Here is a 25884-nt window from a genome sequence, read left to right as displayed (position 1 = left end):
CCTTGGCCTTCCAAAGTGCTGGGATTACAGGTGTGAGCCACTGTGCCCGGCCAAAAAAAATTTTATGTATTTACATATACACATAATATCATTACATGAAAAACTTTTTTTTTTACATTATAAACAAACACTAAGCTTCATGGTGAAATTTTTGGCTTTGACATTTAAGTTCACCTTTGAGGTGAAGAAGATATAATGGGAAGAGCACAGGACTGGGAGTCAGAAGACCAGAATGTGAAAATACAATATATATATCTTGTATTATATGTATCATTAGATAAAATATATATTAAAATAATAATGTAATAAGTATATTCATATATGTGAATGTATTTACTTATATAGTGATGTAATTTATATAAATTATGTATCACTGTGTATATATAATGTATATATCTTATATAAATATATACAGTGATATATATGTGTATAAGTACACGCGCACACACACACACATTTTGAGACAGAGTCTCACTGTGTCACCCAGGCTGGAGTGCAGTGGTGCAATCTCAGCTTACTGCATCCTCCGCTTCCTAGGTTCAAGTGATTCTCCCACCTCAGCTTTCCAAGTACCTTGGACTACAGGTGTGCACCACCATGCCCAGCTGTTTCTGTTTTAACTTTTATAGAGACATGGTTTCACCATGTTGCCGGGGCTAGTCTCAAACTCCTGAGCTTGAGCAGTCCTCCTGCCTTGGACTCCAAAAGTGCTAGGATTATAGGCGTGAGCCACTGTACCCAGCCAAATTTTATTTTTTGTGGAGACGGGGGTCTTGCTTTGTTGCCCCAGCTAGTCTAGAACTCCTAGCCTTAAACAGTCTTCCCACCTCAACCTCCCAAAGTGTTGAGATCACAGGTGTGAGCTAGCTGCCTTGCATAGCCAGCATTGTGTCTTTTTAAAAACATATTTTCTGGCTGGGTACAGTGGCTCACGCCTGTAATCCCAGCACTTTGGGAGGCCCAGGCGGGCGGATCACAAGGTCAAGAGATCGAGACCATCCTGGCTAACACGGTGAAACCCATCTCTACTAAAAATACCAAAAACTAGCCGGGCATGGTGGCGGGCACCTATAGTCCCAGCTACTCAGGAGGCTGAGGCAGGTGAATGGCGTGAACCCAGGAGGCAGAGCTTGCGGTGAGCCCAGATCATGCCACTGCACTCCAGCCTGGGTGACAGAGCGAGACTCCATCTCAAAAAAAAAAAAAAACATATTTTCTGTCCTCATTTATCTCTATGAAACTACTAATTTCTAGAAACTAAGGTCCTGAAATTTGTAACTGTCCATACCTTCTCTATTTTACAATTGTAGATTCTCATAACTGTGAATGAAATTGCATCAGTGATAGTTTGAAGCACAGTTGGGAACTCATGTGTTTTGGCCTTGACCTAAAATAATTTTGAAATTTGAAGATTAGAACGAGGACTGTGACTACCAAGTCAAGCTGATTTTTTCTTATTGTCTTCTAGGACCCAACAGTAGTGATTGGCTCAGGTTTAACAATGGAAGAAATGATTTTTGAAGTGGCTGATACTCATCTATTTTTCAATGACTTAGAGGTAAGTATTTTAAATTGTTTCTGTGCTTCAGTGAGACATTTTATTCAATAACTATTTAGAACTTTTACTTACTATATTTAGAAAATATGTGGTTAGATAGGGTGGATATGGAGAGGCCAGCTGGCCACTAAGACATACATAGTCTTAGAGAAATAGTACTTGTGGTTGAGTCACCACGGTTTTGATTCTGACCTTCAATTTTATTAGCTCAAAAATTTGATTTTTGTTAGTTTATTTGAAGGTGATCTAGTACTAGGGGAAAGGCCAACGCATCAGGCAAAACACTGACATATAAACCAATATTCTAACTTAATAATCTATATTAAATAATATATATAAAGTGAGTTTGATTATTTGTACTCTCAATTATATTTTGACTTTTCTTCCATTTTACATTCTTAAAGGATAGTCTCCTGATTTGTCTCTAACCCATCATATTTTATACATGTTTGTTGTTCATATATAGGTTAACCTTGATATTCAGAATAATTTTATAGTTACGTGCCGGAAAAACCAGGAAACACTAAGAGCTTCATGGTGAAATTTTTTGGCTTTGACATTTGAGTTCCCCTTTGAGGTGAACATGGTGTAGTGGAAGGAGCACAGGACAGGGAGTCAGAAGACCAGAATGTGAATCTCACATAGGGAAAGTTATGTTCTCATTCTGGGCCTCAGTTAAGCAATCATCCTACACAGGAAACTACCAACAGTGATTACCATCTATGGAGAGGGATGAGTTGCTAGGACACAAAGGTGGGAGGGAGCACATGTTTCACTTCATGTCCTTTGAATTTTGAGCTGTGTACTACATATTTACCTAGTTTTAAAAAGAGTGAAAATTTTCAAGTAAAATAATATAGGATTTTATAGGCTGGGCATTGTGGCTCACGCCTGTAATCCCAACACTTTGGGAGGCTGAGGCAGACAGATGACTTGAGGTCAGGAGTTCAAGACAAGCCTGGGCACCATGCTGAAACCCCGTCTCTACCAAAAATACAAAAATTAGCCGGGCATGGTGGCGCACACCTGTAATCCCAGCTACTTAAGAGGCTGAGGCAGGAGAATTGCTTGAACCTAGGAGGCGAAGGTTGCAGTGAGCAAAGATTGCACCACCGCACTCCAGCATGGGCAGCAGAGAGAGACTCTGTCTTTTTAAAAATAAAAAAGAGAAAGAAAAAGAAAAGTAATCATTTTTTTAATCTTTTTTTATTTTTATTTTTTATTTTATTTTGTTTTATTTTTTAGTAATAGAGATGGGGTTTCACTGTATTGCCCAGGCTGGTCTCAAACTCCTAAGCTCAAGTGATCCTCCCACCTTGGCCTCCCAAAGTACTGGGATTACTGGCATGAGCCACTGCACCCAGCCAACAAAAGTAATCCCATCTCTTTTAAAATAAATGTCTGTTCTACTCAACAGACAATTCTTCAATAAATTAATAGTGCCCCAAGTTCCAGTACTTTTGTCTAAACTCCATAATGCTTAAATCTTCCCTCAACTTCATATGTTGATAAATTAGGACATCATAGTTTTTATTCAGCAAACATTTATTGAAAACCTACTACATGCCAATAATTATTGCCAATTGTATTTGTAATGATTTTCTAGACATAGTCCTCACTCAGGGACTGAAAGTTCTGTGAAGAATTTGACCTGAATGTGTTCCTGCCCCCCAGGTCAGTGCTTCTCAACTTTAGGGGGCATAAGAATCACCTGGGGAGCTTCTTAAAAGTGGAGATTCTAGGACTTCACTCTCAGAAATTCTGATTCAAGTAGGTCTGGGATGGACCCAAGAATATGCATTTTTAAAAAACTTCCCCAGAGGATTCTGATGCAGGTACCCTAGGTGGTATCAGAGGAGTACATCCATCAATTAGACAGTGGGCGGCATTTTATGTCAGTAGTAGAATGGGCTTGGTGGAAAGAACCTTGGATTAGAAGCAGGGGGAAGAAAAGAAGCAGAACACCTAGGTTATTTCTAGTCTCTTTCTACCACTCACTAATTGTATGACTTTGAGAAAATAATTTCACCTCACTTTTAAAACATGAGGAGATTGACTTAGATGACCTCTTCTAACTCGTGACTTTGAAGTTAGAAATTTCAGTCATTCTCGGTTTTGATACCACACTCTACCAGCATCTGTTTTGTCTATAAAAATTTACTGGGCACAACCTACATAAGGATACTGGACTAGATCAGAGAGATGCAAAGGAGATGTGAGATGTGGCTCCTGCCCCAAGAGACCTGCACTGTAATAGGACTTACAGTCTAGTGTAGCACATAAGAACATTTGAAGTGTAAGGGAGCTTGTGCTTATTCCCATGAGCTGTTGGAGAAATGAAATATTGAAATAGGAGTAGAAATAAGGGATGGGATAGTTATAGAATTCATGAAGACTGTGGGATGTGAATCAGTTCTTAAAGGAATTGGACAGCAAGGGGTATGAGAGTGATCACTCACACATAAGCGATTCCATAAGGCATTTCATTATCCTGACACTGTATGTAGTCTTTTTATAGCATGTCATGATGGTAATACCACTCCTGCTCCCTGGACTGAAGTAGTGTGTTTTGTCTTTTAACAGGAGTGTGACCAGGTACATGTGGAAGATGTGGCTTCTGATGACAATGGCCAAGACTTGAGGTGATAAACATAATGATTCTTGGACACCAGTACACTTGTTATGTGCAAGATTTGTCTAGGTTTGGAGGAAAACAAAGATAAATAGAATATATCTCTGAAAGAGCTCACAACCTGTTAGGAGACAGAAACAAACACAATTAACCATGATGTACAGTGTGAGAAGGTGACAATAGAAAATGCTGTGGAGCACGAGAAGAAAGAATTCTGGTGGGGATAGGGAGTGGGTGGTGCCAACATTGGAGAGGCCTGCTCAGTGGAGTAGCATTAGAGCAGAACCTTAAAGAATGGGTAGCAAGCCAGGCACGGTGGCTCACGCAGCAATTGCAGCATCTTGGAAGTGGGAGGATCACTTGAGTCCCAGAGTTCAAGACCAGCCTGGACAACATAGGGAGACCTCATCTCTGTAAGGCAGTCTTCCACATTTTATTATAGTGAAAGCTAAACCAAGGAGATCTCAGTGGCAAAATGCTTGCTCAGGCTTCTCATTCCTCTTTCTTTTGACCCAGTAGCCTTAGCTAAGAAGGATCCGAAAATTTATCTAACTTAAAGACTTATAAGAAAAAAACCTGTCACATCTTTTCATATTAGTTTGTTTTAATGTTTATTCCTTTTTATAAGTAAAATGTTCTTCCCAGTAACTACCCCAAAATTCAGTGTTCCATCCATGAGTTCTCAAATGCGGAGCAGAACTGGACATACCACCTTAATAAGGACCAAGTCAGGTAGAGCTGAGAATATTGGAAGGTTTCACTTTCAGGTGCAGCATCCAGTTGTACATGTTGTGTTGGCACATGGTCATGGAGGGCATAATTCTTATGACACTTTACTGTTCTTTTCAGGGAAAGGTCTGATCTGAAGAGTTTATATTCTGCTCTGAATCCCAGTTTTTTGTGTTTTTTTCTTCTCTTATACGTGTGGCTAACCTATCATATCTTAGCAGCTATATTTTCTTAAGCACAGAATCTCACTCTTAGCATATTGGGATCTATTTTAACTTTTGATTGAACCAAGTTGTTCAGTCATTTTTAGATCTTTACTTATGAAATATTAATCCTTCCTAGTTTGTATGATTGTATTATCTGTTGCTATGCAACAAATTACTCCAAAGTTTAGTACCTTAAAACAGTTAAATGGCCAGCCGCAGTGGCCCATGCCTGTAATCCCAGCACTTCAGGAGGCCAAGGCGGGCTGATCACTTGAGGTCAGGAGTTTGAGACCAATGTGGCTAACATGGCGAAACCCTGTCTCTATTAAAGACACAAACATTAGCTGGGCGTGGTGGCATGTGCCTGTAGTCCCAGCTACTCGGGAGACTGACGCAGGAAAATTGCTTGAACCCGTGAGGCAGAGGTTGCAGTGAGTCGAGATCATGCCACTGCACTCCAGCCTGGACGACAGAGTGAGACTCCATCTTGAAAAACAAACAAACAATGAAACATTTATCCTCTCACAGCTTCTGTAGGTGAGGAACTTAAAAGTGACCTAGCTAGTTTTTTCTTTTTAAAAAAATACTTAACATTTTTAATTTTATTTTGTTAATTTTATTACTCTTTACACAATTTCTTTTTTTATTTTTGGCTAGAGTGCAATGGCACCATCTCGGCTCATTGTAACCACTGTCCCCGCCTCCCTCAAGCGATCCTCCAACCTTAGCCCCCAAAATAGCTGGGATGATAGGCACATACCACCACTCCTGGCTAATTTTTTGTATTTTTCTTGAGATGAGTGCCATGTTGCCCACACTTGTCTCAAACTCCTGAGCTTAAGCAATCCACCCACCTCAGCCCCTCAAAGTGCTGGGATTACAGGTGTGAGCCACCACACCCGGCTTGTACTCAATTTCTTTTTTTAAATTTTTTTTCCTTTTAAGATAGGGTCTTGCTCTGGCACCCAGGCTCTGGAGTACAGTGTTGTGATCATAGCTTGCCGTAGCCTCAACCTCCCAGGCTCAAGTGATTCTCCCACCCCAGCCTTCTGAGTAGCTGGGCCCACAGGCACATGCCACCACACCCAGATAATTTTTCCATTTTTTTTTTTAAAGACAGAGTCTCCCTGTGTTGCCCAGGCCAGTCTCGAACTCCTGGACCCAAGTGATGCCCCCTCCTTGGCCTCCCAAAGTGCTGGGATTACAGGCATGAGCCACCACACTCAGCCTACTTAAATTAAAGGATTTTAAATCTAGAAAATCTATTATTAATTTATTTTTACAAATTTTATTTTGTAAAGGTAAAATATACATATGGAATTTACCATCTTTGTCATTTTTTAAGTGTACAGAAGTGGTTCTTTTTTTTTTTTTTTTTTTTCCCAAAGAAACGGGGCCTGCTCTGTTGCCCAGGCTAAGGTGCCATGGTGCGATCATAGTTCACAGTAGCCTCCTGGGCTCAAGTGTTCCTCTCACTTCAGCTTCCTAAGTAGCTAGGACAACAGGTACATGCTACCATACCCGACTAATTAAAAACAATTTTTCTTAGAGATGAGATCTTGCTATGTTGCCCAGGCCAGTCTCAAACTCCTGGCCTCAAGCAATCCTCCCATTTCAGCCTCCCAAATAGTTGGGAATTACAGGCATCAACCACTGCATCTGGCCAGGGGTAGTTCTTACCCCCTCCCTCCCCGCCCCAGGCTGGAGTGCAGTGGTGCGATCTTGGCTCACTGCAACCTCTGCCTTCCAATCTCAAGTGATTCTCCTTCCTCAGTCTCCCGAGTAGCTGGGACTACGGGCATGCGCCACCACACCCAGCTAATTTTTGTATTTTTAGTAGAGACAGGGTTTCACCATGTTGGCCAGGCTGGTCTGGAACTCCTGACCTTAGGTGATCCACCCACCTCAGCCTCCCAAAGCCTGGGATTACATGCGTGAGCTACCACATTCAGCCCCAGAGGTAATTCTCAATTAGAGTTTCTGGGGTTGAAATCAAGATGTTGGCTCGAACTCTAATCATCTGAAAGCTTAACTAGAGCTGCAGAATGTGCTTCCAATCTCTGACATGTGGCTGATGACAGAAGGCTTTAGTTCCTCATTACACGTGCCTCTCCATGGGGCTGCTTGAATGTTCTCACGTGACAGCTGGCTTCTTCCAGAGCAAGTGCTCCAAGAGAGAGCAGAAAAAACCTAGTCTCTGAAGCCTAACACTCACTTTTATCACATTCTATTTATATTCTAAGTATAGTCCATACCCAAGGGGAGCAGAATTAGAAGAGAGGAATATCAGATAATTTGTGGATATATTTTGAAGCTACCACAGTGACCTATGAACATAAACCAGCCAGCAGATCACTTGAGAAAGTATCTACCATTATCTTACCCTTGTTAGCATTTTAGACTATTTGCTTTCATTATTTTTTCATGTTTCTCCTTTTTACATAGTTGCCATCACTGTGTGTGTATGTGTACTCACAAAATTTTATATTCTGCTTTTTTCACTGTGTGGTTATTTTCTGTCATTAGTGAAAAAGATGCCTTATCCCAAGTCAACCTCTAAGGAATGCTGGTGCTTGAATTGTTTCTACCTTTCCTTCCCTCTCTCATTTCAGTCCTTTCTTTGATAAAAGTAATAAGTGTGAGATAGAGAACTAATGAAAGATAGACTCTGACAGAGACCAAGGAAGAAGATCCTTAAAGCCATTGGCCTTATTTATAAGATACCAAGAACCCAACCAAATAGCACTCAAAACAAAAACTTTATGCTGTATAAATTTTAATTTTTATTGTCTTCTCTCCTTGCAGCAACTACAGTTTCTCAACAGATGGTTTCAGTGGCTCAGGAGGTAGTGGCAGCCATGGTTCCTCTGTGGGTGTTCAGGGAGGTGTGGACTGGATGAGGAAACTAGCTTTCCGCTACCGGAAAGTGAGAGAAATCTATGATAAGCATAAAAGCAACGTGGGTGGTAAGTGTGGCATCTAACCAGTCTGATTCTCTGTTTCTTCCTGGTTTCTTCCTTTCCTTTCCAGGGATTCCTTAGATTCCCCATAACTGCTTATAAATTATACCACAGTAACATGTTAAACTCTGTATTTAAAAAAATAGAGGTTTGGTTGAAACTTTTTGGGAGGAAGCTCTGTATTTCTAACGGGCTTCTCTAAGCATAATTTTGGAAAGTTCTCTTGTTCTCTTTGGACAAATGCCTTTTTAAAGGAAACGTGTTCTGTAGATTATGTTTGATGGCATGTATCACAACTACTGTCAATGCTAGGTAATAGGGTGCCACATTTTTTTTTGGGCTGGTTTATGTAACTATCAGGACAAGTCAAATAGAACTAGCTAGTAACTTTTCGCGGATGGAAATCTAGGTCCAGGATTGTAGGTTGGCAATATCAATGTGTTGTGATTTGAAGGATCTTGGAAATTCTTTCTGACCAGAAATATTTCAAATGCCAGATGCCACTATGCCTAAAATTCTATTATTTAGAATTAATTAATCATAGATTGTTTGAATTAAAAGAGACAGAAGTCTAATCTAAATTCCTCATTTTGCAGTTGAGAAAAGTGATGTCCATCATAGGGGTAGTGGGGGCAGCTTATTCATGGTCACATTGCAGATTTGTAACCATACCATGTTTGAAATTCACATTCCCTAACTTTTTGGTCCAGTGTACTTTCATGCAGCTCCTTTTTTAGTGAGGTACCCTTTTGAGAAAATATTTAAAACTGTAAACCATCACCCTCAAAGATATACATACATACAAAATGTCGCTCGAAGATTCAGAGATTACATAGACTGCCTAGAGCAGGGTTCCCCAGTTCCCAGGCCTCAGACTGGTACTGGTCAGCCACCTGTTGGTAACCAGGCCACACAGCCACATAGCAGGAGGTAAGCGGGCTGGCAAGTGAGTATTACTGCCTGAGTTCGGCCTCCTGTCAGATCAGTGGTGGCATTAGATTCTCATAGAAGTACAAATCTTAATTGTGAGCTGTACATGCAAGGGATCTAGTTGCATGTTCCTTATGAAAATCTAATGCCTGATTATCTGAGATGGAACAATTTCATCTTGAAACCCCCTGCCCCCCACCTGGGTCCATGGAAAAATTGTCCTCTACGAAACTGGTCCCTAGTGCTGAAAAGGTTGAGGACTGCTAGACTAGAGGTATTTTACTCAAGGTCAAGAGCCCTTGTACTATAATATGCTGCCTTACAATATGGTGCAGAAAGTAGGGACAAGACTTTAAAGATCAATTTGGTTCATTTCAGTTAACAGCTCTCTAATACCAGATAAAAATCATGGGCTTCCAGACTTTAGGAATCTAATTACTTTTTTCAGGTTCCCTTTTTTATTGCTTATTTTTTCTCATGATTCAAAGCCAGTATTTCTTATTTTGGCAACTCCAAGTCTTTTTGCACTTTCTTTCTCGCAAACATTAGCCTTTCTTTTGTTAGTTTCCATATTCAGCCTGAGTCTCTTATTTTTTCCTGCCCAATGCCTGGACCTGGTTTCCTGAACAAAGTGATGTAACCCTGTGTGAGAATCCTCTGAGCCTACTTTGGAGAACAGATTAAAATTAATGGCCAGCTGTATGTTTTGTACCAATATGAATTGATGAAAGTGTCACATCATGTATTAGTTGAGTGTATCATATATAGGTACTGGTTTTGTTGTCATTTTATCTAAAATGTTAAGACAGTCGTCTAATTCTAGACTTGCATTTTGGAACCATCAATCTGAAAACAAATTATACTCCAGTTCTCCTCCTCACAAAAATGCCATCTGCTTTTATGGAGTATTACTAATAGAATACAGGATTTTTTTTTTTTTAACCTTCACTATAGAAAATTCAGATCCAGATTTACTGTTTGAATATTTTAACTGAAGTGTCTGAGAGCAGGCTCCCATTCATATGAGTTCTCTTTTGTGCTTAGATATGTAGTCTTGGGCAGTGTTTTAGTGTTATCAGTTGGAGTTGTTTCAGAAGTACAGTACAGAGAATTAGTTATTCAACCTGGAATTTCATGTCAACATGTTCTGAAGCAAGCGGACATGTAGTCACCATAGAAGTTGTGTGGAGTAATGGAAAGACTTCTTAAGACCAAAAGCTACGAACTTACTGTGTAATCTTAGGGCCCTTTTTTTCGTTGGGTTTGGTTTCTTTACAGAGAGATTAGAAATGCTGAGGACTCTTCTAGCTGTAACACTAATTTTTCACACTTTGGTCCTTGATGTCATATTCTAAGCAGTGCAATTCAAAATGTGGTCCACCAGTCTGCCAAAGATATGCTATTGGTTGGTGATGAAAGAAGGAGCTTGCACCAGAATCTTCTTATTTCTGTCAGCTGATTTTATTGTTGTTATTGTGTCCCTGTAACAACACTTCTTTAAAAATTTATTTTTGCCTGAACATCCCCAAAACACTCTGATAAAGAAAGTAAAAATGGCATTCTGAGTAGCACTACTCTAAGGTTTCTCCAAGAAGAGAAATTAAAAAAAAAAAAAAAAAAAAAATGCCGGGCACAGTGGCTCACACCTGTAATCCCAGCAGTTTGGAAGGCCAAGGCGGGTGGATCATGAGGTCAGGAGTTTAAGACCAGCCTGGCCAAGATGATGAAACCCTGTTTCTACTAAAAATACAAAAATTAGCTGGGCGTGGTGGCAGCTGCCTATAATCCCAGCTACTTAGGAGGCTGAGGCAGAGAATTGCTTGAACCCAGGAGGCAGAGGTTGCAGTAAGCTGAGATTGCACCACTGCACTCCAGCCGGGGCAACAGAACAAGACTCCATCTCAAACAAAAAAGGCAACTGGTCTTGTCTTGACACCAAGAACCACACTTCCAAATCCTTGTTCACTCACGCCAACACTGGCCTCCCGCCAAATTAGGAGATGTTCAAGGAGAAACACGAGGTTGCCATGCTGGGGGCACCCCATAGCTCTGCTCCCTCGATGTCCTCTGTGATCCACATCCGCAGTGAGATCTCCATGCCAGAACCCTGTTCAAAATGCTCTTCATGAACTGGTGCTTCATGGGCTTCATAGCATTAGCGTACTGCATGAAGTCTAGGGACAGGAAGATGATGGGTGACGTGACTAGGGCCCAGACCTGTGCTTCCACCACTAAGTGCTTGAACATCTGTACCCTGTTCCTCAACATCCCTGTGGTCATTGCACTCATGCTTTTCACCACTAGCTCAGTGATAATCTTCCAAGCAATTTCTCAGAAGATAAAGGACCTCCAAGGCCAGTAGTAGAGCCCATGTACTCCACTGATGACCCTGCATCCTGGGGCTGTTGGTCCTGCCCTCTTGACCCCATCCCTATATACAGCAGTTTATATTCGCCTGTCTACAGTGGAATTCAATAAAGCACATGTGTTCATGGGAAAAAAATATATATGTGTGTGTGTGTGTGTGTGTGTATATATATATGTATATATATAAACTCAGTAGAGTATTTCAGTGACTCACACTTTTTAAATTGAATTGAGAAGTTGCTTTCTCAGTATCAGCAAATGTATGTTGTCAAATGATAAATGTGTTTGCTTTTATTCCTAAAGGCCTCCTCAGTCCCCAGAGGAAGGAAGCACTGCAGAGATTAAGAGCAGAAATTGAAGTTTTAACAGATTCCTGGTTAGGAACTGCATTAAAGTCCTTACTTCTCATCCAATCCAGGTATGGAAATGGTTCTTTTAGGTCTCATCCTCTCAGAGACATATTCTTTTACTCCAGTTCAGGATGAGCCATTCTCTAAAACAGGGTTTGAGATGGGGTAAAGAGGAGTTTAAATGATGTAGGGAAGTATTTGTGTTAGGTGGGAAGCAAGGTCATTTTATGTTAACAGCACACCTTCTAGTTTTAAGAGAATATTTATATATGAAATCCTTTTTCTTTCTCCTTACTTTTTGCTCAAGAAATTAAAACTTCAGTAACCCATAATCTCTAGTCTGGAATTTGGGCCTGGTGACGTCAAAGAATACATGGAGGAGATGTATTATGAATATCCTAGGTACAGGAAGCTCCAAGAAGTGTATCCAAACCCACTCAAGAAGGCAAGATTCAAAAGAAAAAGGGTACATTAAGCAGATTAAGGAGATTTCAACATGAAGCTTAGACTGGGAAATAAATGCACCAGTCTGTGTCTGCACCAATACCCTATTGCTCCCTCCCTCAAAGCAGGAATTCCAGATCCACAATGTAGTAAACAGTAAAACTGACACCAAGGAGTGGATATCTGGTGAAGGTAAAGGACTTGTAAAATTAATGTGTATTCTGCAATCTGTGTTGCTATTGTATAAAGAACAAAGCAAACACAAATCATATCTCATGGACTGACTTGCATTAAGATGAAAGAGTACAGCTCAGAACTTTTTGTTTTCTAAAATACGACATCAGTGACATGGGTTGGTGGTATTTTTCAACAAGTATTTGTGACTAGAATGGTTAGAGGGGAAATAAGGCAAGAATTAACTAAGTTGCTGCTCTGCGTCCACTAAGAGACAAAAATGAGTAGAACCTCTGCCCTTTAGTATAGAAAGTAAATGAACATGAAATAATGAGTAGTAGCTGAACATTGGCTCTGAACAGTATCATACCAGGTCCTTTAAGGTTAATTTTTAATAATTAAATTCTAAAGAGTTGGCACATATGAATTCTTGCTCCCAGGTTGGTTTAGTTTCACCTTTTCTTTTCCCTTTTACTCCCTTCTAGAAAGAATTGTGTGAATGTTCTGATTACTACCACCCAGCTGGTTCCAGCCCTGGCCAAGGTTCTCCTATATGGACTAGGAGAAATATTTCCTATTGAGAACATCTATAGTGCTACCAAAATTGGTATGGTTTCTATGCTGTTTCTTGTTACTGACCTTGCAATAAAACTTTCTACTCATGATGCACCTATTATTTTCTAGCCCCTCTGTTAGACACTTTATATGTAATACCTATAATCCTCACAACAGTCTTCTAATATTTTCGGTAATGCAATTGAGGCTTAGTAGTTATATAGCTTGCTCAAGTTCTCATAGGTAGTAAGTTACATAAGCAGGCTCTTTGATAATATTTGAAAGAACATAGTATCTAGCTTAGAAATCTATTTTTGCCTCATTTCAAATTTCTCTTTTTCACAGAGAGTATGTAGTATAGTAGAAAAAGCACTAGATTAAAAAGCAAGCCCTAAACTGTATACCTAAAAATGGTGGCCAGGCAAGATGAATCATACCTGTATTACCACCACTTTGGGAGGCTGAGGCGGGAGGATCACTTGAGGCCAGGAGTTCAACACCAGCCTCAGCCATATGGCAGACCTCTGTCTCTACAAAAAAAGTTTTTTTTAATTAGCTGGGCGTGGTGACACGCAGCTGTAGTCCTAACTACTTGGAAGGTTAAGGTGGGGGGGTCACTTGAGCCAGAAGTTCAATGCTGCAGTGAGCTATGTGATCTTGCCACTGTGCTATAACCTGGCTGACAGAATGAGACCCTATGTCTTAAATAAAATAACAGATATTGACCAAAAAATTAGCTGGGCGTGGTGTCAGGCGCCTGTAGTCCCAGCTACTCAGGAGGCGGAGCTTGCAGTAAGCCGAGATTGCGCCACCACACTCCAGCCTGGGTGACAGAGTGAGACTTCGTCTCTAAATAAATAAATAAAAGGTATTGACAAGGATGTGGAGAAATTGGAACCTTTGTGCACTGTTGGTAAGATTGTAAAATGATGCAACTGTTGATAGACACAGTGGTGCATACCTGTAGTCCCAGGTATTTGGGAGGCTGAGGCATGAGGTTCACTTGAGCCCAGGAGTTTGAGGTCAGCCAGGGTAATCTTCTGGGTAAATATCTAAAAGAATTGGGTCTCAGATTCTTGAAATATATCCAAATATCCAAAAGCAGGGTGTCAAAGAGATATCTGCACACTCATGTTTATAACAGCATTATTCACAATAGTTCAGAGCTTAGAAGCACATCAAATGTCAAATGTGGATGAATGGATAAACAAACTGTGGTATACACATACAGTGAAATATTATTTGACCTTAAAAAGGAAGGAAATTCTGTCACAGGCAGCATCATGGATGAACCTTGAAGACATGCTAAAAGTGAAATAAGACAATCACAAAAAGACAAATACTATGTGATTACATTTATATGAGACTTGTAAAGTAATCACATGCATAGAACTGAAAGTAGAATGATAACTGCCAGAGGCTGGAGGGGAAGGGAAATGGGAGTTGTTCAACAGATGTAGAGTTGCAGTCATGCAAAATGAAAACATTCCAGACATCTGTTATACAATAGTTAACATGACGGAACTTTACACTTAAAAATTGTTAAGAGGCCAGGTGCAGTGGCTCACACCTGTAATCCCAGCACTTTGGGAGGCTGAGGCAGGTGAATCACGAGGTCAGGAGATCGAGACCTTCCTGGCTAACACAGTGAAACCCCATCTCTACTAAAAATACAAAAAATTAGCTGGGTGTGGTGGCACATGCCTGTAGTCCTAGCTACTCAGGAGGCTGAGGCAGGAGAATCCCTTGAACCTGGGAGGCGGAGGTTGCAGTGAGCCGAGATCGCACCACTGCACTCCAGCGTGGGTGATGAAGTGAGACTCCATCTCAAAATAATAATAATAATAATAATTGTTAAGAGACGCCAGGTGCAGTGGCTCATACCTGTAATGCCAGCACTTTGGGAGGCTGAGGCAGGTGGATCACTTGAGGTCAGGAGTTCAAGAGCAGCCTGGCCACAATGGTGAAACGCTGTCTCTACCAGAAATACAAAATTAGCCAGGCATGGTGGTGTGAGCCTGTAATCCCACCTACTTGGGAGGCTGAGGCAGGAAAATTGCTTGAGCCTGGGAGGTGGAGGTTGCAGTGAGCCGAGATCACGCTACTGCACTCCCGCCTGGGCAGGCAGGAGGAGAATGAGAAGAATCGTGTCTTGAAAGAATGAAGGAAGACTGATCGACTCATTCTAATGTTGTTGATGGGTCAAATGAGACCCAAGGGCCAGGTACAGTGGTTCACGCCTGTAATCCCAGCACTTTGAGAGGCTGAGGCAGAAGGATTTCTTGAGCCCAGGGGTTCAAGACCAGCCTAGGCTACATAGTTGTTGTTTTGTTTGTTCGTTTGTTTTTTAATTAGCTGGGAGTGGTGGAGCATGTCTGTAGTCCCAGCTACTTGGGAGGCTGAGGTGGGACAATTGCTTGAGCCCAGGTGGTCAAAGCTGCAGTGAGCCGTGATTACGCCACTGTTCTCCAGCCTGGGCAGCAGAGTGAGACCCTGTCTCAAAAAAAAAAAAAAAAAAAAAAGACTTGAGAATTGAATTGAAGATTATTTTTAGCTACATGAAGGTCATTAATAGCTTTGACATGCAGTTTGATTAGGGGAGTGACCAGGATTAAACCCTAATTGGAAGTAGTTTAAGAGAATTGAAATTTTATAGAACTGGTATAACAATATTTTTATTCGACCTGTTCTAATATTTTTACTAACGTATTCGTAAATGCGAGAGAATGGAAAGAGAGTTGGAGAAGGGAACTTTTATACAACTCTTTAGAGGAGGTTTGTTTGGAGAAGAACAAAAAAATGAAGTAGTGGCTCTAGAGGTATATGGACTTCAGAGGATTTATAAGATTCATAAGAGAAATTATATCTATTTTATATGCAAATGGAAACGATCCACTAGATGAGAAAAAATAATAATGGTGCCTATTGTGTGCTAGGCAACGCCAAGGCAGTAGGAATACAGCAGTGACAAAAATTCTCTGTCCTCATGGAATTTACCTTCAATCAGTGATGCTACGATAATTGGATTATCTATATAGAAAAATAAGGCAGAATTGTTTTCCTTCTTTACATTATATGCAAAAATAAATTACAGGTAGATTAAAAACTTACCATGAAAGGTAAGTTTTTTAATTTTTAGAAGAAAATATAGAAGAGTATCTGTATGATCTTAAGGTGAGGATGGACCTCTTTTAAGAATCAAAAGATAGTATAAAAAGCCAAAAAAAAAAAAAAAAGATCATTGATTACATGGAACTTTTATTTTTACATACGTTAAATATAACATAAAGTGACAAACTGGGCACAGTGACTCATGCCTTTAATTCCAGCACTTTGGGAGGCTAAGGCATCACTTTAGGCCAGGAGTTCAAGACCATCCTGGGTAACATAGTGAGGCCCCATCTCTACAAAAATAAAAATTAGCCAGGTGTGGTGGCGAGTACCTATAATCCCAGCTACTCAAGAGGCTAAGGCAGGAGGATCACTTGAACCCAAGAGTTCAAGGAGGCCGCAGTGAGCTGTGACTGTGCCACTGCACTGCACTTTAGCCTGGGCAACAAAAGGAGACCTTGTCTCTTGAAAAAAGGTAACCAGACAAGCCACGTTTTGGGAGAAGGTATTTACAACACATTTAATTGGCAGTTAGAATACAGAGTCTATAAAGAACTCCTGCCGGGCTCAGTGGCTCACACCTGTAATCCCAGCACTTTGGGAGGCTAAGGTGGGTGGATCACCTGAGGTGAGGAGTTCAAGACCAGCCTGACCAACATGGTGAAAACCCATCTCTAGTAAAAATACAAAATTAGCTGAGCGTGGTGGCACATGCCTGTAATCCCAGCTACTGGGGAGGCTGAGGCAGGAGAATCGCTTGAACTCGGGAGGCCGAGGTTACAGTGAGCCAAGCAAGATTGCACCATTGCACTCCAGCCTGGGCACCAAGAGCAAAACTCCATCTCAAAAGAAAAAAAAAGAAAAAGAATGCAGAATCTACAAAGAACTCCTGCAAATCAGTAAGCAAGAGACAATTTTGAATATAGAAAAATAGGCAAAAACCTTGAAACAACCAGTTTGCCGAAAAGGGAAACAAAACTGTCAGTAAATATATGAATAAGTCCTTAACCTCACAAATTAAGGAAATGCAAATTAAGAAGATGCAAATTTAAATATGGTACATTTTCCAGCCATCAGATAGACAAAAAAAATCTAACAATGTAATGGGAACTCTGACTCTGCAAATGGAATTGAAAATGGATATAACCTGCTTTGGAGAACGTTAATGTCTAATGAAGTTTGAGGTGTATATAACCCTTTGATCATGCAATTCCACTTTATATATATATATTTATATATATATATATATATACACACACTTTAGAACAGGGGTCTGCAAATTACAGTCCATGGGCTAAATCCTACCCTCTGGCTGTTTGTGTAAGTTTTTATTGGAACCATGCCCACTTTTTTATACAGCTGCTTTCACACTATAGTAGCAGAGCTGAATAGTTGCAACAGGGACCATAGGGCCTGCAAAGCCTGAAATATATACTATATACTGTTTTACTCTTTATGGAAAAAGTTTGCTAACCTCTACCTTTGAGTAATTCTCACATGCACAAGGAGACATGTACAAGGATTTTTTTGATGCACCCTTATTCATAATAGAAAATAACTGGTCTGTAAATGTGTCCATGAACAGAAAATTGATACATATAATCAAACAACAGAATGCTATATTGCAGTTAAAAGTGGATGAAGTAAAATTACATATACTCATAAGGATTAATATGAAAAACAGTAGGCTGGGTGCGGTGGCTCACGCCTGTAATCCCGGCACTTTGGGAGACCAAGGTGGGTGGATCACCTTCCTGGCCAACATAGTGAAACCTCATCTCTGCTAAAAATACAAAAATTAGGCCGGGCGCGGTGGCTCACGCCTGTAATCCCAGCACTTTGGGAGGCCAAGACGGGCGGATCACGAGGTCAGGAGATCGAGACCATCCTGGCTAACACGGTGAAACCCCGTGTCTACTAAAAAAAAAAACACAAAAAGCTAGCCGGGCGAGGTGGCGGGCGCCTGTAGTCCCAGCTACTCGGGAGGCTGAGGCAGGAGAATGGTGTGAACCCGGGAGGCGGAGCTTGCAGTGAGCTGGATCTGGCCACTGCACTCTAGCCTGGGCAACAGAGCGAGACTCCGTCTCAAAAAAAAAAAAAAAATACAAAAATTAGCTGGGTGTGGTGGTGTGCGCCTGTTATCCCAGCTCCTCGGGCGCTTGAGGCAGGAGAATCGCTTGAACCCAGGAGGCAGAGATGATAGTGAGCCGAGATCATACCATTGCACTCCAGCCTGGACAACAGAGCAAGACTCTGTCTCAAAAAAAAAGAAAAACTGATGAACAAAAAACATTGTAGACAGATAAATGGACAGTATGTAATATTTATATAAAGATTTAAAATATTTACATTTTAGGGGTATTTGAGAAGTTCTGTAATGTCTTAATTTTTTTTTTTTTAATCTAAAGCAACTATAAGGGTCAGGTGGAGTGGCTCACACCTGTAATCCCAGGGCTTTGAGTAGCTGAGGTGGGAGAATCACTAGAGACCAGGAGTTTGAGACCAGCCTGGACAACATAGACCCCATCTCTACAAAAAAAATTTTTTAATTAGCCAGGTGTGGCCAGGAGCCGTGGCTCACGCCTGTAATCCTAGCACTTTGGGAGGCTGAGGCGGGCGGATTGCCTGAGCTCAGGAGGTCAAGACCACCCTGGGCAATGTGGTGAAACCCAGTCTCTACTAAAATCAGCTGGGCATGGTAGGGGGCACCTGTAGTCCCGGCTACTTGGGAGGCTGAGGCACGAGAATCGCTTGCGCCTGGGAGGCGGATGTTGCAGTGAGCCAAGATCACGCCACTGCACTCCAGCCTGGGCAACAGAGCAAGACTCTGTCTCAACAAAAAAAAAAAAAAAAATTAGCCAGGTGTGATGGCTTGTACCTACAATCCTAGGTACTCTGGAGACTAAGGTGGGAGGAGCACTTCAGCCCACAAGTTTGAGACTGCAGTGAGCTATGATTGTGCCACTGTACTTCAGCCTGAATGACATAGCAAGATTTTGTCTCATAAATAAGTAAATAAATACAGCAACTATGAAGTGTTAAGATTTTACAAAGCTTCATTGGTGGTAGGCATTTTTTTCTTTTTTTTTTGAGACAGGGTCTCACCAGGCTAGAGTTCAGTGATCACAACTCACTACAGCCTCGACCTCCCTGGCTCAAGCAACCTTCCCACCTCAGCCTTTCAAGTAGCTTGGGACTATAGGTGCACACCACCATGCCTAACTTTTCCTGTTTTTTGTAGAAATGGGGTCTCACTTTGTTGTCAAGGCTGGTAATTCTCCATGCTTTTTTGTATGGTTGAATTACTTCATTTCCTAGGGATTGGGTGGAAGGGAACATATATGAGAGCTCCCTTCAGATATTGTTACTGCTGCGGGTTGCATTATGTATATCATAGGAACCCAGAGCCCTCACTGAGTCTCCCACATCTGAAAGATAGATTTTCTGTAGTGCTTATTGTATTGAGACCTGGCACCCGCAGGCTCATCAGGCTTATGTAAATGATCTCATTCCCTCTGTCAGTAAGTGTGCTTATTTGGTGATTTTCCTCAGTCTCAGTTCATCCAGAGCTAATTTGCAAGGTTGCAGTGGGATCTGGTGCCATGGTAACCACAGTTACCAAGGCTTGAGGCTTTTCTTCACAGAACTGTGAAATGGGAGCAAGGAGAAGAAATACTTTTTCACTTCCTCTGAAATGATAGCAAAATATGGTTCTCTTAATGGCCATTCTGTGATTTGGGGACATTAAAGAGAACTCTCAAAATAATTTTTGAAAATGTCAGAAGTTTTTTTTTGTTTTGGGGGATTTTCTTGAGACAGGGTCTCACTCTGGTACCTAGGCTGGAGTGCAGTGGCACGATCATAGCCCATTGCAACCTTAACCTTCCCATGCTCAAGCGATCTACCCACATCAGCCTCCTGAGTAGCCAGGACTTCCGGCGTGCTTCACCACCATACCCAGCTAATTTTTTAATTTTTTATAGGGAAAAGATCCCACTGTGTTGCCCAAGCTAATCTCAAACTCCTGTGCTCAAGTGATCCTCCTGCCTTAGGCCTCCTAAAGTGCTGGGATTGTAGACATGAGCCACTGCCCATGGCCAGAAATATTTTAATAGAGACAACCCAGGGACTAATATTCTCCAAAGACTTGGCTGATCTTACAGTTCACCAGCTTCGATTGCTTGACATTTGGTTAACTGATTAGTCATTGGCCTCATCCTCCTGAACAGGAAAGCTCGTATTCAGAATTGTTTTGAGAGTATAAATGGAAGTATTTTACCAACTGTATTGGAGTGAGTCCTGTTTTCATGGAGCTGCTGCTTTACTTTGAGCTGTTAATAACTCTCTTGGCCTCTTAATCCTTTTAAAGGAGACATTACAGAGTATGTTTCATCCTGGATCATTGCATGCCAGGACAATGAAAATGTCTGTGTTCTTACCCTCAAAATATGAGTTACTGCCTTTGTTGAGTCTTACAAGAAAGTCAAATCTGACTCACTTAAAAGAGTTTTTTTGCTGCAGACAGATCATAGTAGACTGTGCATCTGGTGGAGGTTGGCTTAGTTTGTAAAGCTGTAATGGGTGAAATGGAATTAAAGAACTCTTCAACACCTTGAACATAGTAAGAATTTATTATTAGTTGAACGGTTTAATGTTTGAACTGAATTGAGGCATAAGACCTGTACTACAGTCCTCTACTGAATCATTTGTGAGATTAATATGAATTTACTCAGCAAACATTGATTGAATCCCTCATATGAATGTAAGGCAAGAGAATGCTATGTAAAATGTTAGCACTAAGAGAGACCCGAGTGCGCCTAAGCCAAGCCTTGTATTATAAGTGGCCAGCTGAGCCCAGAGTAGACTAGTATCTTATCCAGTTGACTAGTCCATCTATTTTGAAGTGCCACTGGGGTAAGGATGTCAGAAATTTGCAGTTATATATCTGCATGACTTCTCCTGTGCCAAGTAGGACTTCTGAGTATGAAAATATAAGTTCTGGCCAATTATGTTATCTTAGATTTGTGTATTTATATATTATAATGATTTTCCAGCAGATGGCAGTCAAGTGTCTTGAGGAAGAGGCAGCTTTTATCTTATTTACACAGGAACCCTGGTGCTAAGTCACTGTATTGGGCAAGGGGAAGGAACAAGAAGGTTGATAGAGCAGGATGAAGAAGAATGCCAAAGTTAGGACCTTGCTTAACTGAAGAAGGTGGCAGAAGCAGGAGATAAAAAGAGCAAGGGATATAACTTCCTTTTATTTATACAAATAAAGTATCTTTCCCACAGCAGTATGATCTGTGCATGTTTTAGTTGTTGATTGCAGATGGGATTTGAGTTTTGATACAACACTGCCATGTTTCTCAAAACCGTCTGCAGTTCTGAGAAATGGATTTAAATCACCCATTTCCCAAGGTCATTTTCAGTGATGCAATATCTTGGTTACAACTACAAGGTGTAGTAAGTAAGGAGGTTCCAGATATGACAAATGTTGCTGCCATATTTATTGGTCACTGTTCTCAATTCTATTCTGGGGCTCTTCTCTCACTGAAAGACATAAGGCCCCTACACAGGACTGTTTCTGGGAAATGAAGAATTGGAAGGAAATGGCTTTTTGTTTGTTATTGTTTCTGACAAGAAATCAGAGCCTTGTGTTTTCATTTCTCTTTTCTACCCTAAAACATTTCACCTCAAATCATTCATTCATTATGGTACAATGATCAGAGCCTAGATTTGGAGTCAGGGGCCCCAACTTCTAGCTACTTGCTTGTTTGTGATCTAGGGGCAAGTTACTAAACCTATGAATCCCTCCCATTTATAGAAATTCCCTCCCACTAAGATCTTACGGACTTCACCCTCAATGTGAAGGTTAAAATAAGTTTTGTTTTGTTTTGTTTTGTTGAGACAGAGTTTCACTGTTGTTGCCCAGGCTGGAGTGCAATGGTGCGATCTTGGCCCACTGCAACCTCCGCCTCCCAGGTTCAAGCGATTCTCCTGCCTCAGCCTCCTGAGTAGCTGGGATTACAGGCATGTACCACCACGCCCAGCTAATTTTGTTTTTTAGTAGAGACATGGTTTCTCCATGTTGGTCAGGCTGGTCTCAAATTCCCGACCTCAGGTGATCCACCTGCCTCGGTTTCCCAAAGTGCTGGGATTACAGGCATTGAGCCACCGTGCCTGGCCAAGTTGTTTTAATGGCACAACTTCACATTCTTTGGGTAGAGGGTCTACTGGATCTCTAGCTCCCATCCCTACTCCCCAGAAAGCAAACTACGTGGGCTGTCATTTAGTCCACCTAAGCACAGGCAGGTGAACCTAGCAGCAGCCCTCTTCTTTGGTTTTGAAAAGAGTATTCTAACAGGAAATTTCTTTTTCTCATCAGGTAAGGAGAGCTGCTTTGAGAGGATTGTGTCAAGGTTTGGAAAGAAAGTCACATATGTAGTGATTGGAGATGGACGAGATGAAGAAATTGCAGCCAAACAGGTAACCATGGTAAAGAAAAATAGTCTATGTGGTTGTACATCAAGTAATTAGAAAAAATGAGAAAAACTACAAAATCTTAGCAATCTATTATGCATTTATAGTATCTTCTCTTTCTTCCTCTCCCATTTTTCTTTAAAGAAAAAGAGGGTCTTTTTTTTCTCCAGATGGAGTTTTTCCTTTTAAGTTTTAGATCCATCCCTTCCTTTTCCTCCCTGTCACTCAAGAATCTTAAAATCTTTAAGCCGTTCTACAGGGATCCCATCATTCAACCTGAGATGTGCCCCATCTTCCATCTTCAAAGACAGTGCCTTCTCAAGCATCAGACTTGACTGCAAAAAGGCTAATCTTTCTTTCTTTTCCATTATTCAAGTTCTCAGACAGTACAACCAATAGCTCTTTCTGTAGAGAATGTCTTTCCTGCCTTTGAGCCCTGGAAAGATTGCTCTGATGTTAACCCCATCACTATACAGGTCCCAACTTCAGGTCACCCCTTATTTATTTATTTATTTATTTTCTTTTTTTGAGACGGAGTCTCACTCTGTCGCCCAGGCTGGAGTGCAGTGGCATGACCTCGGCTCACTGCAACTCCGCCTCCTGGATTCAAGCAATTCTCCTTCCTCAGCCTCCCAAGTAGCTGGGACTATAGGCACCTGCCACCGTGCCCAACTAATTTTTGTATTTTTAGTAGAGACGGAGTTTCCCATATTGGCCAGGCTAGTCTCGAACTCCTGACTTTGTGATCCACCTGCCTCGGCCTCCCAGAGTGCTGGGATTACAGCCTTGAGCCACCACGCCCAACCCAGGTCACCCCTTCTTGATATACGAAACAGTAGATGAAAGAGTCTTGGCTATAGAACCTAAAATCCCATCTGTGTATCAGCTATGTGACTTTGAACAATTGTCCTCATCTGCTAAATGGATCTGTAGAAGTTCTTTCCCTCCCTACCCCAATTTATTTTCTTCCAGCAACTCTATTTCTTAGACCTGGAGGCATTGGGTTGCCAGCTAGAACCAACTGCCCTGATACTCTTCATCCAGTTAAGTAGAAATCTTAGCAACTGTAATAAAGTATGAGATTGGTAATCAGTCGGCATTATTATCTCATGTTTCCGCTTGCTACTTTATGTAGCAATTCAGGGATCCTTATTTTTTCACATATGTTATGAAGCTTTAATTCTAATGTGCTTCTTGTTGCCCTCTTTGGGAAAGACACTAGTGGGTATACGCATCAGTGTTTCCTGGTCTGAAGAAGGGTATGGGGGAGAGAAAGAACAACTCAAGTCATCAGCAGAGTTGGTAACTCTGACAATGTCTAGAATCATCTACAATAGAATACACCATTGTGGCTGGGCACAGTGGCTCACGCCGATAATCCTAACACTTGGGGAGGCCGAGGCAGGCAAATCACCTGAGGTCAGGAGTTAGAAACTAGCCTGGCCAACATGATGAAATCCCGTCTCTACTAAAAATATAAAAGTTAGCCGGGCATGGTGGTGCATTCCTGTAATCCCAGCTACTCGGGAGGCTGAGGCATGAGAATTGCTTGAACCCTGAAGGCGGAGGTTGCAGTGAGCCGAGATTGCGCCACTGCACTCCAGCCTCGGCAGCAGAGCAAGACTCTTGTCTCAAAAAAACAAACAAAAAAAGTATATACCAACTGGAAAATGCCTTACCACTTTATCCAGTTCAAGCTATACTCTGTGAAGGATCTTTTCTGCAGCCTTTCTGACAGAAGTCTCTCTAGTCCTTGCTTGAATATGCCCAAGGATGAGGGCATTGGTTCCCAGTAGCCTGTTCCACTGAGGGGTCAACCAAACTGTTAGGGTGTTCCCCCTTCTACTGAGCAAAAATTTCTCTACCTTCATATACTAGGCTGGCATTCTTTTTTTTGTTCTGTTTTGTTTTTGAGATAGAGTCTCGCTCCATTGCCCAGGCTGGAGTGCAGTGGTATGATCTTGGCTCACTTCAGCCTCCGCCTCTGGGTTCAAGCAATTCTCGTGCCTCAGCCTCCCAAGTAGCTGGGACTATAGGTGCACACCACCACTCCCAGCTAATTTTTATATTTTCAGTAGAGACAGCGTTTTACCATGTTGGCCAGGCTGGTCTCAAACTCTTGACCTCAAGTGATCCACCCACCTTAGCCTCCCAAAGTGCTGGGACTGCAGGCATGAGCCACTGCACCTGGCCTCTAGTCTGGCATTCTTGAACATAACAAATCGGTTTCCTCTTCTGTATGTTAATAGCCTTTTAAATATTACGTGTGAGCAGCTGGCTTAAAAAACAACTAGGGTATATGCCAAAACAACTGTGTTCTAGGACCTCAATATTCTGAGTAATTTGGAACCAGTTTCAACTAGATGATAGGAACGTTAATCTCCTCAGCTTCATAGAACATGGTTTCCAACACTTGGGTTTATCAAAGCCCTCCTTTAAAATATGGCCTCCACATGAGAATCACTTAAACCTGGGAGTGGAGGTTGCAGTGAGCCAAGGTAGCACCACTGCACCCCAGCCTGGGCAAAAGAGCGAGACTCTGTCTCAAAAAATATAAAAAATAAATTTAACTTAATTTAAAAATATGGCCTCCAGGCACAGTGGCTCGTGCCTGTTTTCGCTAGCACTTTGGGAGGCCAAGGTGGGAGGATTGCTTGAGCCCAGGAGTTCAAGACCAGCCTGGACAATATAGTGAGGCTTCATCTCTGCAAGAAATAAAGTATTAGCCAGGTGTAGTGGCACATGCCTTTAGTCCCAGCTACTTGGGAGGCTGAGGTGGGAGGATCACTTGAGCTCAGGGGGTCAAGGCTGCAGTGAGCCATGTTCATACCACTACACTCCAGCCTGGGTGACAGAATGAGACCCTGTCTCAAAATAAAATAAAAAGTAAAATATGGCCTCCAGAACAGCACACAGTATTCTGGACATGATTCTGACTACATAATATAATGAGATTATTATTTCCCAGATCTGTACATTCTCCGTCTTGGACATAGATAAGATTTAGGTCTTGTAGTTCTGAAACTTACAAGAAATTAACCATCCATAAGACAATATAATCTTATATCAAATACTAATTTTTCACCTGGGCCATTTTATTTGATCCTTAAGACCCTGTATGATAACTGGAATGCCTGTAGTTCCAGCTACTCAGGATGCTGGGGTAAGAGGATTGCTTGAGCCCAGATTCAAGGCCACAGTAAGCTATAATCACACCACTGCCCTTCAGCCTGGGTGACACAGCAAGACCCTGTCTTCAAAATAATAGCTAGAACAGGTAATCTCTCAAAAGCACAAAGTACCACTGAAACTTACTAAAAATTTCTCACATTTGTAAAGTGTGCAATGTACAAGGTCCTTATACATATGACTATTTGATCATTATTAT

At 41.4% G+C, this 25884-nt stretch overlaps 1 protein-coding gene across 5 annotated transcripts in view; it reads left to right on the top strand.

Moving 5' to 3' along the window:
- Nucleotides 1-25884, top strand: part of EYA3 (EYA transcriptional coactivator and phosphatase 3) — a 130010-nt gene that overhangs the window by 99780 nt on the left and 4346 nt on the right. For 4 of the 5 annotated variants that reach the window (XM_011981716.1, XM_011981720.1, XM_011981719.1 and 1 more), the window contains 6 exons: nt 1469-1558; nt 4142-4200; nt 7931-8091; nt 11686-11800; nt 12836-12957; nt 22402-22502. In XM_011981716.1, coding sequence (XP_011837106.1) covers nt 1469-1558; nt 4142-4200; nt 7931-8091; nt 11686-11800; nt 12836-12957; nt 22402-22502 — 648 coding nt within the window. Of the gene's footprint in view, nt 1-1468; nt 1559-4141; nt 4201-7930; nt 8092-11685; nt 11801-12835; nt 12958-22401; nt 22503-23468; nt 23586-25884 lie in introns of those variants that run through there. The other variant, XM_011981718.1, reaches the window with a different exon arrangement.

This window comes from Mandrillus leucophaeus, unplaced genomic scaffold (assembly GCF_000951045.1).
Source record: "Mandrillus leucophaeus isolate KB7577 unplaced genomic scaffold, Mleu.le_1.0 Scaffold23, whole genome shotgun sequence".
Taxonomy (NCBI): Eukaryota; Metazoa; Chordata; class Mammalia; order Primates; family Cercopithecidae; genus Mandrillus; species Mandrillus leucophaeus.
This window is presented reverse-complemented; position numbering and strand designations above follow the sequence as displayed.